This window comes from Loxodonta africana, chromosome 1 (assembly GCF_030014295.1).
Source record: "Loxodonta africana isolate mLoxAfr1 chromosome 1, mLoxAfr1.hap2, whole genome shotgun sequence".
Taxonomy (NCBI): Eukaryota; Metazoa; Chordata; class Mammalia; order Proboscidea; family Elephantidae; genus Loxodonta; species Loxodonta africana.
Window position 1 is genome coordinate 30793504 of NC_087342.1, and position 14634 is coordinate 30808137.

Sequence of the window (14634 nt, forward strand, 5' to 3'; positions counted from 1 at the left end):
TCCACCGCACTGCATGGAGCTGGAGGGGAGGGGTACTGGACGGGAGGAGCAGGAGAGAGCACAGGCAGGCACTTTCTGTGAGGCGAGAATATTCTGGGGAGGGTGTGACAAGCAGTGTGGTAGGGGGGCAGGCACTGTGGGCTGCCTTCCTAGCACTGAGAGGCTGGCCCTAGGTGGCAGTGAAGTAGCCTGTTGGCAGTCCAGGCTGTGGGTGCCCCTCACATGTTGGCTGGGCTGTAGCACAGCAGGTGCAGCTGGAGGTTCTGGTCCCAGTGGCGCAGCAGCAGGAAAAGCCCACGGGCTGCCGCCTTGAGGGCTGCCACATCGAGGCCGTCGGGCAGATGCTGGGCCTGCAGCCAGCAGTCAGCCTTGGCCGCCGCCAGCTCCCACTCCCCGAAGGCAGCGGTACAGCGGTGCTCCAGCCACGCAAGGGCCACAGCGGTGGCCCAGCTCCGGCCCCGCAGGTCGGCGTGGCCTGGCCCTTCGGCCCCCTCTGAGGCCTCAGTGTCAGACCCCCAGCCACTGTCTACCTGGCCTGGGCCCTCAGAGCATGAGCTGGGGGAAGGGCTGCAGGAAGCTGTGGCGCTGTCCCCCCGGCCAGCTCCAGGGCCCAGGAGGACCCAGGGGGACGAGGCCGAGGTGGGGCTGAAGCTGGCCCGGTGCACAGCGAAGGGCGAGGCACGGCACAGGCGCTCCTGCGGGATGTGCACCGCAGCACAGAAGGACGCATCCAGGCGGAAGGAGCCTGGGGCCTCCTGCAGCCGCACCTGAGGAGAGAGGAGGTGGGGGGAGAGGCCAGCTGAGACAGCGCCCTGGCCTTGGCGACGCCACCCTCCACCTCCCGAGTCCTCACCAGGGGCAGGTAGTCGTGGTCATTGCCTTCAGGGTTGGTGTCCCAGGCCTGGCCCCGGTCAGGGCTACAGAGTCTACGGCTATTGAAACCCATGGCCCTCCGCCGGCCAAGGCTGAGCCTAGACGGGGGCTGGGGGGGCAGGCAACGAGGACCAGCAGTGGGGCCAGCAGGGTCATCTGCCTTAGACTTGGAGTCACCATTTTGGTCCGGATCCTGGGCTGAAGAGCCTCCCTGAAATCCTGCAGTGGGCCAGTCAGTGCCAGTGGGTAGTCTCTAAGCCAGGCTGCCCCTACCCTTTCCCCAAATTTGGGTGTTACCTTTAGAGTGTGCGACTGTCAGTAGAGGGGCTGCACCTGGAGGGCCCTGAGAGGCAGGAGGGGTGATGGGGAGCTGGGCTGGCTCTGCTGGGACAAGAGAGAAGGGGTCAGGCTTGCCCTGGAGGGTGGCCATCGAGGTCAGGACTCCTATTGGTGAGATTACCAGAGGAGGGACCTTACCTGAGCTCCACACCTGCAGGGCTCCAGGCAGGACCTCCCGAGTGGTAGCATCCACAGCTACAGGACAGGTGAAGCAGGATGGGGCAGAGCTGACCTTGCTTGTCTGAAGGGCTCGAAGCCAGGACCTCCGGGCAGGGCCTGTGAAACCAAGGAGCAACCTGCTGGACAACAGGGGGCCGCTCACACTGCCCACCCTCTTGGGGAGCTTCATAGAAGAAAATAGCCCTCCCCACAGCTCTCCTGTCCACCTTTGAACAGAGTGGGGTACCTTCTCCTCAGGCCAGAACTAGCTCAGATTCTACAACTTGACAAGAAGTAGTCAGACTGAACCCTCAACCCATCGCAGCCCACGCCCCAGAAATTCAACAGTCTGGACCCTATCCAGAGAAAGCACTGACTGGTGGCTTTTCTGTCCAGCCATTTCAACACTTGTCAGAACTTTCTGAGATGATGGAAATGTTCTTTGTGCCATCGAATGCGGTAGCCACTAGTCTCATGGGACCGTTGAGCACCTGAAACGTGGGTAGTGTCACTGAGGAGCTGAATGTTTAACTTTGTTGAATTTTAACACTCTTCGAGAACAACAGATTTGTTTTTTACTTTACAGCACTGTCAGTCATCATGAGATCACGCCTCTCTCTGCATTGGCTGCCAGGAAACTTGCCAATTTTGGGTCCCACGCTTAGCAAGGGTACATAACCTCATGGTGTGCATCTTTAATGTAACCTCATTTCTAGTGTCCTTTTATTTTCCCTTTTCCCATTGCCTTGCCTAATTTTTTATCTTGTCAATGTGGGTGAGCCACCTCAAATCCTTTCTGAGCCAGGTGAGGTATAGACAGTGATCAAGTACACAGACCCATCCTGCTGGCATTCTCTGCCCCATGCAGGCTCCTGGGCCCCACGTGGGCCCACCAGCAGCTCACCCCAGTCAACTGTAGTCTTGGGCCCTCCTCGGAGAGCCAGCTGCTCATTGTCCTGGATCACGGAGGCTGCTGTCAGCCGATGGAGTGCTTGGTCCCAAGCAGTTTCTCTTTCAGATGGTGATGGAGGCTGAGATCTATCCCCAGGCCCCCACAGTGTCTCCAGCCCCACGTCTACCTCCCAGCACAGAGGCTGTTCGCCACACAGGCCCCGGATCACCACGTGGCAGCGGGGGGCCTGGGGAGGCACTGCCACTGCAGACTCCCCACTGGGGGACACTGCCGTGAACAAGAAAGCTGGTTCCATCAACATGTCCCAGTCCATGGGGGCCGGGGAGAGGAGGTTTCCTGGGGAGAGAGGACAGCAGAGGTGTGGACAGTGTGGTGCCCTGGGCTCCACATCCCCAAGGCCACCTTGGTGTCAGGGAGCTCAGCTCCTCACAGACACTTACCTGAGTCATCCAGGCCTTGTCCCAGCTGCTGCCCTGGCTCATGGCCTAGCCCATCTGATGCTGTACCCAGAGAGGGGTGCCGGGGGTGGCCAAGAGCTGGGTTGGCCCTGCCTGGGGGTGATGAGAGGCTTCGGTGAGCCAGAACCGCTCTGCACTGATGGCCCAGCACCTCAGCACTCAAGGCTTCAGCCTGCATGCGGAAGTGGGGGCCACTGGTCAAGGGGTGCAGCACTTCTGGCCATCAGATACATACCTAGCTGTTCACATGCCCCTTTGCCTGAACCCCTGGATGGCTGCTCACCACCCTTAGGAGGAAGACCAAGCTCCTTATGGTCTACAAGGACCTCTGATCCTTGGTTCCCTCTCCTGAGTCATCTCAGTCCACTTTCCATTTCACACTTGAGGCTGTTTCTTGTCTCCATGTTTTTGTTCATGTCCTCTCCCTCTTAGCCTGGCTAACTTCGACTCACTCTTCTAGACATGGCTTTAGTTCCACCTTTTCCAAGAAGCCTTTTCTGACTCCCTCAAACAGGGCTAATCACCCTGACTCTGAGCCCCCATAATACCATGTCCGTGAGCTCATCACGGTGCCAGATGGTATCGGCATTAGAGATGTACACATCTGGCTCTCCAGTTAGATGTAATGGTAGCCACCGCATAATGTCTGGCACACGTGTGTGCTGTTGAGTCGATGGCTGACTCACAGCAACCCTATATGATAGAGTAAAGCTGCCCCATAGGGTTTTTTCCTAGGCTGTAATCTTTACAGGAGCAGACTGCCAGGTTTTTTCTCCTTCAGGGCTGCTGGTGGGTTTGAACTACTGACCTTTCAGTTAGCAGCCAAGTGCTGCTGAATCTCACCTTGATTGAAGCTGCTGGGGGTGCAGGCAGGGGGCAGGAGCGGGTACCTGCAGGTTCTACCCAGGCCAGGCTGCGGCAGCCCTGCTGAGAAGGGGGATCTGGGGGAGCCCTGCCCTCGGGGGAGCCAGGGCCCTGGGAACAGGGGGACTCGCTGCTGCCGGTGGAGCCCGGGCCGGGCTCGGGGCTGGCAGAGCAATGGGTAAGCACGTACTGCTCCCGGATGTATGAGGACTGGAAGATGCGGCGCCATATGGCTGTATCAGAGGATGGATTGGGTCCTGGGTCTGTCAGAGCATCAGTACCTGCTGGGAGGCAGGGGAGTGGACCCAAGCTCTGGCCTGATCCACACCTACTCCTCCTCCAACACAGCCCCACACATACACTCGGACACTCACTCTGCTCTGAGTCCCCAGCAACCCATGGGCTGGACACCTCTGCTGACACAGTGTCTGCTCCCAGTGGCTCCGTGGTACCTGTGGGCTCAGTGCCAGGGCTGGTGGCAGATGGCTCCTCCTCTGGGGATGGGAACACAGAGCCACCCAAGCTCTGCCAGCTGGGCTCTTGGCCCTAGGAAGAGAACAGTCACTGAAACAAAATATGATTGTAGGCACACACTACCCCTTTCCAAACAGGATTTGAGATGGCTCACAATAAAGCCAATAAACTAGAAATGAAAGACCCGGACTAAGAGAGGAGAAAGCAAATATGCTAACCATAAGGTTAACAGAGCTGCTCCGACTGAGCTTCAGCTTTTGGCTCTGAGCTTCCTGGCAGCCAGCCAAAGAGGGAAACATGGTCTGTTATATAGCTCTCATGATCAAAAAGGAGAAAGCATGCTTAGTTTTTCTAGAGAAATAAAACTTTTCCTAATAAAAATAACTACCATTTAGCAAGCTCCTACAAAAGGGCTCATGTTACGACCTGTAATTACAACAATCCTAAGGGGGAAAAGTGTACAGATGAGAAAATGCACCCAGAGAGGTTAAGTGATTTCTCCAAAATGAAACAGCCACTAAGTGAAAAAGTTGGGGTTTGAGATTTCCTCTCTGCTATGCTCCATCTGTCACTGAATGTTACAAGGAAGTATGTCAGCTGGTGCTTTCTATACGGCACTGCATGAAGTAATGAGTGACAATTTTAACAAAAACCTCACAGCAAACACTGGAGCCGTTTCATGTGGCTGCATGCTACATGAAGGGTCACACTTTACAGGACAACTCAGTGGAAGATCCTGTGAGGGGGGCGGGATGCAGCCCCCTCGGGGGCCCAGCATGATCTCTGAGGTGGCTTAGGGGATGGTAGGGGAGATTTTCAGAGAGAGGCACGGGAATCAAGAAGGCCCCTGAAGAGGCGCAGGGGCTTCAGCCGTCCCAGCTGACCTCCCACACCCCAGCCCAGGCCTACCCCAGACGGGCGTGGCCGGAAGCCATCCACCCTGAAAAGTGAGCAGTAACCGAGCAGCCGGTCCCCAGGGTAGAGTGCCGGGATCTCCCGGGGTGTCAGCAACGCCTCTGTGGTGTCAGGCACAAACCAGTCCACAGAGATGTCACTCAGGGCGGGTTCCAGTGCCTTCCGCAGCGCTTGCACCAGCTGTGGGGGTAGCCGAGATGGGGACATGGGACAGAAAGAGGTGTCACACTGGACAGAGCAGGAAGGGCACCCAGCCCTGGGCTGATAGGGAGCTGGGTCAGGGCCAGTCAGGGGAAGGAATGGAGGCAGGAGCAAGCAAAGGGTACTTGGGTCCTCAGACTTGGTCTCTCTCCTGGGCTAAGCCTTGCCAGGTGAGTGAGGCAGTATTTTTCAAGGACATGTCTCAGTTCTGGGTCAAACCATCAGTAGGATCTGAGGGTGGTCAGAGTCCATGGCCCCCTACACCTCTGGCCTGCTGCAGCACCAGCAGCTACCCCCGCCCCCCCACTGGTATCTCAGGGGAGAGGAAGGACTGGAGTGGGGAAGTCCTTGGCCAGGGTGTCAGGAGACCCTGTGGCCTGTCTGGGTTCTGTTTCAGGTTCCACATTAAGCTTGGGAGGACTTCCAGGAGGAGGGAACAGGGGCCCGGGCTCAAGCTCACCAAGGGTTGCAGCCTCTCCCCAGGGCTCAGGAAGTAGGCCTGGCCTCGGCTGAGCGCAGACAGACCCTGGAGCAGCCGGTGGCAGGCGGACCCCAGCCCAAAGCAGAAGCACCTGTCAAGGGAAGGGAGGCAGCTGTGACCCTCAGGAGTTCCCTGGGTGGGGGCCAGTTTTGGGCACTCAGCTCTCCCTACCCTATACCTGGCTGTCCCCCTGTACCACCGCATGAGCTCCAGGGTTTGGTGGGTAGCAGCAGCCGGGGGCGAGGCGCCTGTGAGCAGGAAGAGCTGCCGAGGGTGGGCCCTGTGCTGGGGCTGCCCCACGGCCCAGTCCAGCGCAGCCAGCACATCCGGGGGGCTGCCTGCAGCCTGCAGGCCCTCAGTGCTCTCACAGATGAGCTGCACGGTGTCCTGGAAGGAGAAGCCACGGGCTGGGCTGCGCTGGGTGGAAACGTCTCCATTAGGCCCCCAGGTCCCTGGAGCACACTCACGTCACTGCACGGTCGGCTCTCCGGGAAGAGGGGCCGCACGGACGTGCCAAACATGGCCAGGTTGATGAGCGTTTGGGGCGGGAGAGACTTCACAGCCAAAACAATGGCATCCTGGGGAGGGCCAGGAAGGGCAGCGTGAGGCAGGCTCTGGAGGAGAATAAGGAGCACAGGCCCCGTGCCCGCTCCAGGCCTTGGTTTCACGTGGGAAGGAAGGGCTGGGTGAGGTAATCTGGGAGACCGCGGTGTGTGACCCCGAGGGTGAAACCGCAGGTGTGAGAAAGACTGTGTGAGAGAGAGCTTAGCTGTGGCAAGGACCCTGGTGGTGTGCCACAGAGACTCGGGGTGTGGGGGGGGAGTTGGGGTGTGGGGGGGAGACTCGGGGTGTGTGAAGGGGAGACTTGGGGTACAGGGGTAGACTTGGGGTGTGTGAAGGGGAGACTCGGGGTGTGTAAGGGAGAGACTGGGTGTTTGAGGGGGAAACTCGGGGTGTGTAAGGGGGAGACTCAGCATGCGTGAGGGGGAGACTCAACATGCGTGAAGCAGAGACTGAGGATGTGTGAAGAGGGGGGCCTGGGAGTGTGAGGGAGACACTGGGAGTGTGTATGAGTCTCTGAGTGTGTAAGAGATCTTTGTGTATGTGACCATCTACGTGTGTGTCACTGGGGCAGTATGTGCGTGTGACTGAATGTGTGTACATGAAACTGGAGACTCAGTAGTTGGGTGTGTGATTGAGTATGTGACCCAACGTACGAGAGAGGCTTTTAGCATCTGAGAGACTTGGGGCTGCTGTGTGTGTTGGGGGGGGGTGTGCGTGTGTGTGAATCCCCCTGAGGAGCTGCTGCCAGTTTCCCCTATGGAAGATGGTGTTTAAAGCAACAGGGCAACTCCCGGCTCCAAGAGGCTGCCCACCCAGCCCCGGGCCTGCCAAGCCGTGTCCCCGCGTGCCTTGTGTGCTGCACTGCTGCCATCCAGCAGGAAGAGGAGCTCCCGTGTTGCTGTGCCCAGGTGCCCGGGCTTGGAGCTCAGGTCCGGGCAGAAGCTGAGCACCAGCACAGGGTTCAGCAGGATGTCCTTGTGGAAGCGACGCCGCAGGAACCACACCTGTGCGTGGGAGCCGCCAGTCATCCTGGGCCGGGCTCAGTGCAACTCCAACCAGAGTGAGTAGCAAGGCCCAGCTCAGGAGCCTTGTTCTATCTGATCCACCCAGACAGGCTACCTTCTTGCAGTTTGGTTAAAAGCAGGGCCAGAAGCAGGTGGCTATCTTCTGCCTATGTCAGACCCAGTCCTTCTCCTCTGAGACACATTCCAGGGAGACTTGCCCTCATATGACAATACTCATTTGCCCTCTGGGGTGGTGGGTGACAGCTGCTGAGAGCAGAGGCCCCCACACTGCTTGCCTGCTCCTCACATGCACATGTGGCCAGTAGTGAGGCCAGCGGCCAGCCAGGACCCTTTGCAGGCATACCTGCCGGTCCCCATCACTGTCCCTTCGATGCAGCCTCTGGAAGTCCCGGCGGGCCCTCACCCGGGCCTCATACTCTGCTGAGCTCAGGCTGCCGGCCTCCAGCATCAGGTGTGGCTGGTGGGGCTCTGGGGATGGGGAGACATAGCTCCGTCAAGGAAGTCCTGACTCTGGACCCCAGATGCCCAATTCCACTGTTCAGGGAGGGCCCTGCTGGTCTAGCTTCCCTGAACACCACGCCCAGCCTCACAGATGACTTAGTCCATTTTGGGGCTCAGACACCTATACTTGAAAAGTGCCACCTACGTGGTCCTGAAGTAGGTCAGAGCCAGCCCACTGTGCCCCAGTCCCTCACCACTGGGGTAGAGCAAGATCTCCAGGGCCCGGTCGCAGCAGTGGCCCTCTGCCAGTGTGACACAGATGGTGGCTGCGGAGCTGGCATGAGGAGGGGCATCTGCCCTCAGGGCATGTGAGGGACTCTCCAGGCCTGAGCAACATAGAAGCAGGGAGAGGTGATGGTTGACCCCACCCCAAGCCAGTATGAAGAGAACAAACGTCATCTTCCCAGACAACAGCCCAAACAGCAGGGACCATGGCTGAGTCAATTCAGCTCTCAGAGCCTGGTCTACAGGGTTGGATGGACAAGGGATTTATCTTCTTTCTTGGGCTGGGAGGAGGATGCCAGCTTTGTTCCTTGCAGGTCAGAGTCCACATATCAACCAACTGCTGACTTAGCATCCTCCCCCCACCTTTTGCAGAAGGAAAAGCCACTTCATCACTTGGATGATCTTGTCGTGAGTTCTTCTCTTCCCATTGGTGGGTAGGGTTGGATAGCAATAAACTGATAAACCTCGGGAGAGTGTGTGTTGTGCAGAAGTGGCTGGGTGCTTCCACTGTTAGGCTGGAGACCCCTAAGGATTAGGTCCCTGTCTTTTTTTTCATTTCCTCTTGTCCCCAAGCCTTGTACCATTTGCCATCAGTGAGCCGGGAAGGGCGTGGCATTTGAAGGGCGTTCTTGTTCTGATATTGGCAAGGCCAGGCCAGACTACCCACCTGCCAGCAGGCACGGCCCCGTCACCAGCATCTCGAAGGAGAAGGTGTATGGGGCAGGGCAGCGGGCAGGGCCTGAGAACACATCCCGAGGGGCAGCCAGCTCCTCCCAGGCCAGCCCTTCCTCCTGAGGGCTCCCCACCCCGAAGCAGCTGGTGGGACTGGAAAGGAGCACGAGGAGGGTAGCTGAGCCACTACGAAGGTCCCTCGACCCTCTGGCTCACTGGTCCCACCCCTTCCCCACCCTGCCAATCCTCTGGGCGCCCTGCCAGAGCCCCCTCACCCGCACTAGACCCAGAGAAGCCGAGGGAGGGACGAAGAGAATCACCATAGGCCCAACCTGTCGTCACAGAGCCCCGGAGGCCTGGGGGGCCCTGGCAGGCCTGGCGGGGCCAGCGGGGTGAGCACAGAGGGCAGAGCCACGCGCAGCACCCCATCAGGCCTTGAGGGCAGCTCTCGGCTGCTGCTCAGGGTCACCGTCATGGTGCCAGCCGCGGCAATGAGGCCTGTGGGCAGCACCAGTGTGGACCGGGCCTGGGCCAGATCCAAGACAAGATGACCTACAATGAGGGAGAAAAGGGGTGAGAGGGGGCTGGAAGCAGAAGAGATGGGGGAGGCAGGGGGAGCCTGGGAAAAGGGGACTTTGTGTGGTTGGTGGATGCTGGCTAATGGCCTGGTGATGCCAGATTGAGCCATGGGATGAACAATGGTAGAAGAGGCATGCTGATGGTGGTGGGATCTGGCTGTCATGTGGAAGGGGGGGCAGTAACATCACTGCTAATGGGGGGCTGAGGAAGAGAAGGGGTACTGAGATATGTCTATGCTACCCCAAGGTGGGACCCATACCCTCTGCCCCGGTCAATCAGTCTTTGGACACCACCTTCCTAAAGGACCCTCCCTTGTGGTCTGATGTTTCCCCCTGGCCTGGGACAGGCTCTGCTCACAAATTCCCTGCTTATGAACCTTCAGGGGTTCCCCACTGTCTACTACAAGTGGCTCCAGAATCTTCTACCCGGGAGGACCTCAGGGGCACCAATTTGTTTGGCAACAGGACATAAAGCTGCATCGGCAGACCAAGCACACCATTTTTACTTAGATCATAGGTTTCCTTCCTGAGGGGGAATCAACCCAAGGGCAGTGGGTTTGGTTGTTTTTGGTTTCGGGTTGTGGCGGTCACCACTGCTCTAAAAGAATAAAGGCCAACTGTGAACAGTGGCAGTCAAGGCCCTGCGGGGTCTGGCCCCAGCCTACCTTCCCAACCAGCCTTACTCTACCGCCTGCTCCACAATAATCACTTGTTTGTTCCTGGAAGAGTTACTTGCTGAATAACTGAAGGGAAGAAGAAGAGGGAAGGAACGGAAAGAAAAGGAAGACAAGAGAGAAAAAAGGGATCCCTATCCCAGTCAGCTGAGGCTTGGGGCCAGCCTGGTTCAGTGACCATGGCACAGGATCAGACTCTGAATCTCAGTGACTACTAACTATGTCTTTTGGCAACTCTTTTGGTCTAAGCAGCCTACATTTCTCATCCATAAAATGGGAATTATAGTAACTATACCTCAGAGATGGCACCGAGGAACAAACGAGGCTGTTATGCTCAGCACCCAATATACAAACACACACAGTGAATGGCAGTTGCTGTTATTTTCATCACCTATGGAAGAGGACTTGCATTATGTGCCTCCTGGACGTATGTGAGGTGGCACCAATGACTAGCTCTGTAGAAGCGGCACTATAAACGTGAGGTATTTTACTACTCTTGCTCGGTACAACCTATTTACAAACCTTTGCTTAAACCACTGCCCCTGCCTGGACTGCCTTTCCCTTTAACCAAGTCCTACCCTCCTTTTTAAGGAAGCCTAGTGGTGCAGTGGTTAAGTACTTGGATGCTAACCAAAAGGTCGGTGGTTCAGATCCAGCTCTCTGTAGGAGAAAGGTGTGGCAGTATGCTCCTGTAAAGATTACAGCCTTAGAAACCCTATGGGGTAGTTCTACTCTGTCCTATAGGATCACTGAGTCAGAATCAATTCGACAGCAATGACTTTTTTTGGGGGGCGGGTACCCTTCTTTTTAGTCAAATGCTGGTTCCAACTTCCTTCTGGAACATTCCTGGGGCCTCAGCCCAGAGTTCACCCTGGCCTCTAACCACTAACTGGGCTTATGCCAACTCTCACCATCACTGGATTCTTGTCCCTCTCCTTACCCAGATGGTAAATCCCACATGCAGGAAATCAAATGAATGTATGAGTGAAGAAATGAAAGAAGGAAGTGTAAGCCACAGAACCTAGCACAGGGCTGGGCTTCTAACCCCTCACCCAGCACCCACTGAGCCCCTTTGTGCCAGGTTCTGTGCCAGGTACTTGGGCTGGAAGATGACCAAAACCTGTCCCAGGCTCAGGAGCTAATGCCCCAGAGGACAGACAGATGTGTGGACCTGTGACAATACTCCACGTGGAAAGGGTTGTGATGACCCTGCTCAGAAGGCTGGGGAGCCAGGGAAGTGTAATTAGTTATTTGCGGAGGAGTCTGGGGAGGGCTTCTAAAGAGTGCCATTTGGGTGGGTCTTAAAAGGCAAGTAGAAGTTTGCTAATTAGAAGGTAACTAACCAGTTAAAAAACAAACCTGTTGTGATCGAATCAGAGTAGTGGCCCTATAGGGCAGAGTAGAACTGCCCCACAGAGTTTCCAAGGAGCACCTGGTGGATTTGAACTCCCAGCCTTTTGGTTAGCAGCCATAGCACTTCACCACAAAGCCACCAGGGTTTCCAAAAGGCAATTAGGTAGTAAAAAAAAAGAGGCCCTGGTGGTGAGGTAGTTAAACATTTGGCTGCTAACCAAAAGGTGGGCAGCTGGAATCTACCAGCTGCTCCTTGGAAACCCCACGGTGCAGTTCTACTCTGTCCTATAGGGCCGCTATGAGTCCGAATCAACTGGGTGGCAACGGGTTTGGTTTTTGTGATTAGATAGTAAAAGGAGCCCTGGTAATGTAGTGGTTAGGAGCTCCGCTGCTAACCAAAAGGTCCTAAGTTTGCCCCTTAGAAACTCCATGGGGCAGTTCTATTCTGTCCTATAGGGTCGCTATGAGTCCTAATGGACTCAAGGCAAAGGGTTTTTTTTTAGGTAGTAAAAGCAGGGAGGTGTGACGGAACTGTCAGTGTGGCCGGTGCTTGCGGCACCTCGCCCGCGAGAAGGATAGAAGGGGCCAGCAGAGAGGGCCTTGTCTACCAGCAGAGTTCATGCTCGGTCCAGGAGTTGGCCCATTTACACCGGAAAAAGGGAAGGGGCTGGAGGGGGCCAGCCGAGGACGGCGCTGCCTTTGCAGCACCCAGGGCGGTAAGGGGCGGAGGCAGGCGCCAACGCAAGCTGTCCCGCCTGGTTTGTGTCTGTCCCCGGGGCTGCAAGCCTCAGGTCGGGCCTGGGTCATATTCCCTTGCACCTGGCACACATCAGGTGTCCAGTCCTCCACTATTGAATAAACGAATGAATCAATGAATGAAAAACCAGTAGCTGGAGGAGGTGGGGGCGGGACTCAGAGCTGGTGCGGGAACCAGACTCGCCGCCTGCCTTCGGGGGGCGGGGCAGGGCGCCCGGGACTCACCCTGCGCGCAGCGGCGGGGAGTGGCGGCCCCCAGCCCCGGGCCCAGCGCGCGGCAGCAGGCGGCCTGAGAGCGGCGCCGGCTCTGCAGCTGGAAGGACACGCGCCGTCCGGCCGCTTCGGCCTCGAAGCCCGACACCACCTCGGCCTCTGCCAGCGGATACACGAACACGCCTGGGGGCGGGCAGGAGGCGGTGTTGCACCCCGCCCGGCCCCCGCGCCCCTAGCACCGCACCCGCGCCCAGGCCTCACCGTCCACCGGCTGCGACTGCGGGTTGTGGTAGGTGAGTCGGGCCCGCAGGCTGAGGCAGGGCCCGTTGGCGCAGGCGCGGACCCAGGAGTCCGTGAGGGGCAGCGGCGTCCAGCTGGAGGGGCAGTAGAGACCCGGCATGGTGCCTGGCTGGCTGCCTGCGGGAGGGGCGTTCCGTGAAGGGGCCCGCAGGGTGAGACCAGGGCGTCCCTACCCCGCCCTTCTGGAAGCTAGCGGCCAGAACCTAATTCAGGCTCTAAGGCGCGGGTCTGCAGGGGCGCGAGGCTGAGCCCTGGGTTCCCGCCTGGCGACAGGTGGCGGGGAGGGGGCCGGAGAGGGGGACTCAGGGAGGCGGATGGCGAGATGGGCATCCTTGTCGGTTACCTGGGAAGCCGGGGCAAAGCGCAACTCCCGGGTAGCGCGGGGCCCCGGCGAGCGCAGGGTTAATGATTAGCCTGCTCTTCGGGCGCCCAGCTGTCCCGCCGCCGGGCCCTCGGGGGCGGGGGGAGGGGCGGGCACAGCTGTTCCCTCACCGGCTCCCCGGCCCCTCCGACGCCCCCGTACCTGCTGGCTCCCCAGGGCTCCCCGCGGCTGCCAGCTGTCGGAAGCGGCGCGGGCGGAGAGCTAGAAGATGCGCGGGGTGGGGAGCAAAGGTTTAAAAGGTCAGCATCCTCCCTAGGACCCCCACCAGGGGCAGCAGGGGCGGCGGGGATGGAGAGCCGAAAGGGCTGCAGGCTTTCTCGCTCCCGCCCCGCCTTCACGGAGGGGCTGCGGGCTGGGCGGGAGGGGTTGGGTGGGGAAGACCGAGACAGGGGCGCGAAAAGAGAGGGTCTTTCGGAGGCAAGACCCGGAGAGGTGTCGGGGCAGGTAATTCACAGGGACCCGTCCAGGCCAGCTTATCCCACCATGGCAGAGCTGATCCCGGCGTGGGGAGCGCTGCGGGCCGCATCTTGGGATCGCCCTCCCACCCCCGCTCGCATCCTCGGCCTCACCGTCGCGACCTCCGCCGCCTCTGGGCGCAGTGACGGGACCAGGGTGGGTGGCGCCCCTCTGCGCTCCGGGCCGCACTGGGTCCGGGCCACTGCGGGGCGCCGGCTCCGGACTCGCGCTGCGGCCGCTCTGGGTCCCCAGCCGGGGCTCCGGCCTCAACGCTGCTGGTCCCGCCCCCTCTCCGAGCGGCCGCCCCTCCGGCCCGCCTCCGCCCCGCCCGCCGCTGCGGCGGTTGTCGCTCCCACCTCTACCGGCGCGGTCCCGCCTCCGCGCCAGCCCTGGCCAGATCGGGCACCGCAGTGCAGGGACCGCGTCCCCACCGCCGCGCGGCCCCCCATCAATGCGGGTTCCAGGCCTCCTCGGCCCCACCCTTCCGTCCTCCGGGAGGTGCGGCGTCCTGCGAGTGCGGCGGAGCTGCTCGGCCTGCAGCCCCCAGCCCGCCAGGGGCCCCAGCCGCCCCAGCCGCCAGTTATTCTCGCCCCTAGCCCACCTCCCTCCTCACTGCAACCACTGCAGCGGCGCCGCCACCCTTGGACTCCTCCCCCGCAAGAAGTCTGCCCCATTCCTTTGCAAAGTGCTCCTCCATCGGTGCAGAAAGCCTTCCATCCCTGCGGGTGTCTTCAGCTTCTGCAGAAACTTCAATGACCACTCGCCCGATGCAGGGATCTCCCACCACTGCAGCAGCCTCCTCCCCCTGCCCCCAAGTAGCCAGCCTTCCTCTCACTGCAGTGCCATCTCCATACTTGGGGCGGGGGTAGGGCGGTGAGGGGGCCAATACAGGATTGCTCCCTCAGGCTGCAGCGCCCCCCCCCCTCCATTGCCCTGCACTTCGGAAGTGAGAGCTATCAGCCTGAAGAGCCTTCTCGTGGCTGCAAACTGTCTCCATCGTAGCAGCCCCTCACTGAAGCACCCTCAAGAGCAAACATCTCTGCTTGTAACAGGTCCCATGTTATCGGCAGAATTTTCATCCAGTTTGAGAGTGTTCTGTTGCAAAAAGAGTCCCTGAGTGGTGCAAACAGTTAACTGTGAGCCAAAGGTGGGTGGATCAGCCCACCTAGAGGCACCTTGGAAAACAGGCTTGGCAATCTGCTTCCAAAAAGTCACAGCCTTGCAAATAGTATGGAGCAGCTCTACTCTGTACACACAG

At 59.1% G+C, this 14634-nt stretch overlaps 2 protein-coding genes across 6 annotated transcripts; one reads left to right on the forward strand and one right to left on the reverse strand.

Annotated features, from left to right (window-relative positions):
* Nucleotide 1: 1 nt before the first annotated feature.
* Nucleotides 2-12638, reverse strand: VWA5B2 (von Willebrand factor A domain containing 5B2). Of its 5 annotated transcripts, none has more exons than XM_064279237.1 (19): nt 12500-12638; nt 12251-12421; nt 8997-9216; nt 8660-8817; nt 7962-8093; nt 7610-7734; nt 7090-7245; nt 6145-6255; nt 5856-6064; nt 5657-5768; nt 4990-5175; nt 3981-4152; nt 3586-3887; nt 2725-2914; nt 2276-2620; nt 1351-1488; nt 1171-1254; nt 854-1092; nt 2-767 (listed from the first exon to the last, which is right to left on the reverse strand). In XM_064279237.1, exons 1-19 carry the CDS (start codon nt 12636-12638, stop codon nt 219-221), a joined length of 3738 nt encoding a protein of 1245 aa, XP_064135307.1. In that variant the 3' UTR covers nt 2-218. The 5 variants fall into 5 exon arrangements, with proteins under 5 accessions (XP_064135307.1, XP_064135302.1, XP_064135287.1 ...); XM_064279232.1 differs by having other exon boundaries at nt 3586-3890; XM_064279217.1 differs by having other exon boundaries at nt 8660-8850.
* On the forward strand, nt 12637-14132 carry LOC135231455 (uncharacterized). The gene is made up of 2 exons (XM_064286105.1): nt 12637-12690; nt 12972-14132. Exons 1-2 carry the CDS (start codon nt 12637-12639, stop codon nt 14130-14132), a joined length of 1215 nt encoding a protein of 404 aa, XP_064142175.1.
* Nucleotides 14133-14634: the final 502 nt, after the last annotated feature.

Coding starts and splice junctions, on each gene's coding strand:
- LOC135231455 (XM_064286105.1), top strand. CDS start 12,637: ATGGTGCCTGGCTGGCTGCCTGCGGGAGGGGCGTTCCGTGAAGGGGCC. Junction 12,691..12,971: donor TCCGTGAAGGGGCCCGCAGG/GTGAGACCAGGG, acceptor TCGGGCGCCCAG/CTGTCCCGCCGCCGGGCCCT.
- VWA5B2 (XM_064279217.1), bottom strand. CDS start 12,638: ATGCCGGGTCTCTACTGCCCCTCCAGCTGGACGCCGCTGCCCCTCACG. Junction 9,217..12,250: donor TCCCCGCCGCTGCGCGCAGG/GTGAGTCCCGGG, acceptor CCCTCATTGTAG/GTCATCTTGTCTTGGATCTG. Junction 7,246..7,609: donor ACAGTGATGGGGACCGGCAG/GTATGCCTGCAA, acceptor TCCCACGCACAG/GTGTGGTTCCTGCGGCGTCG.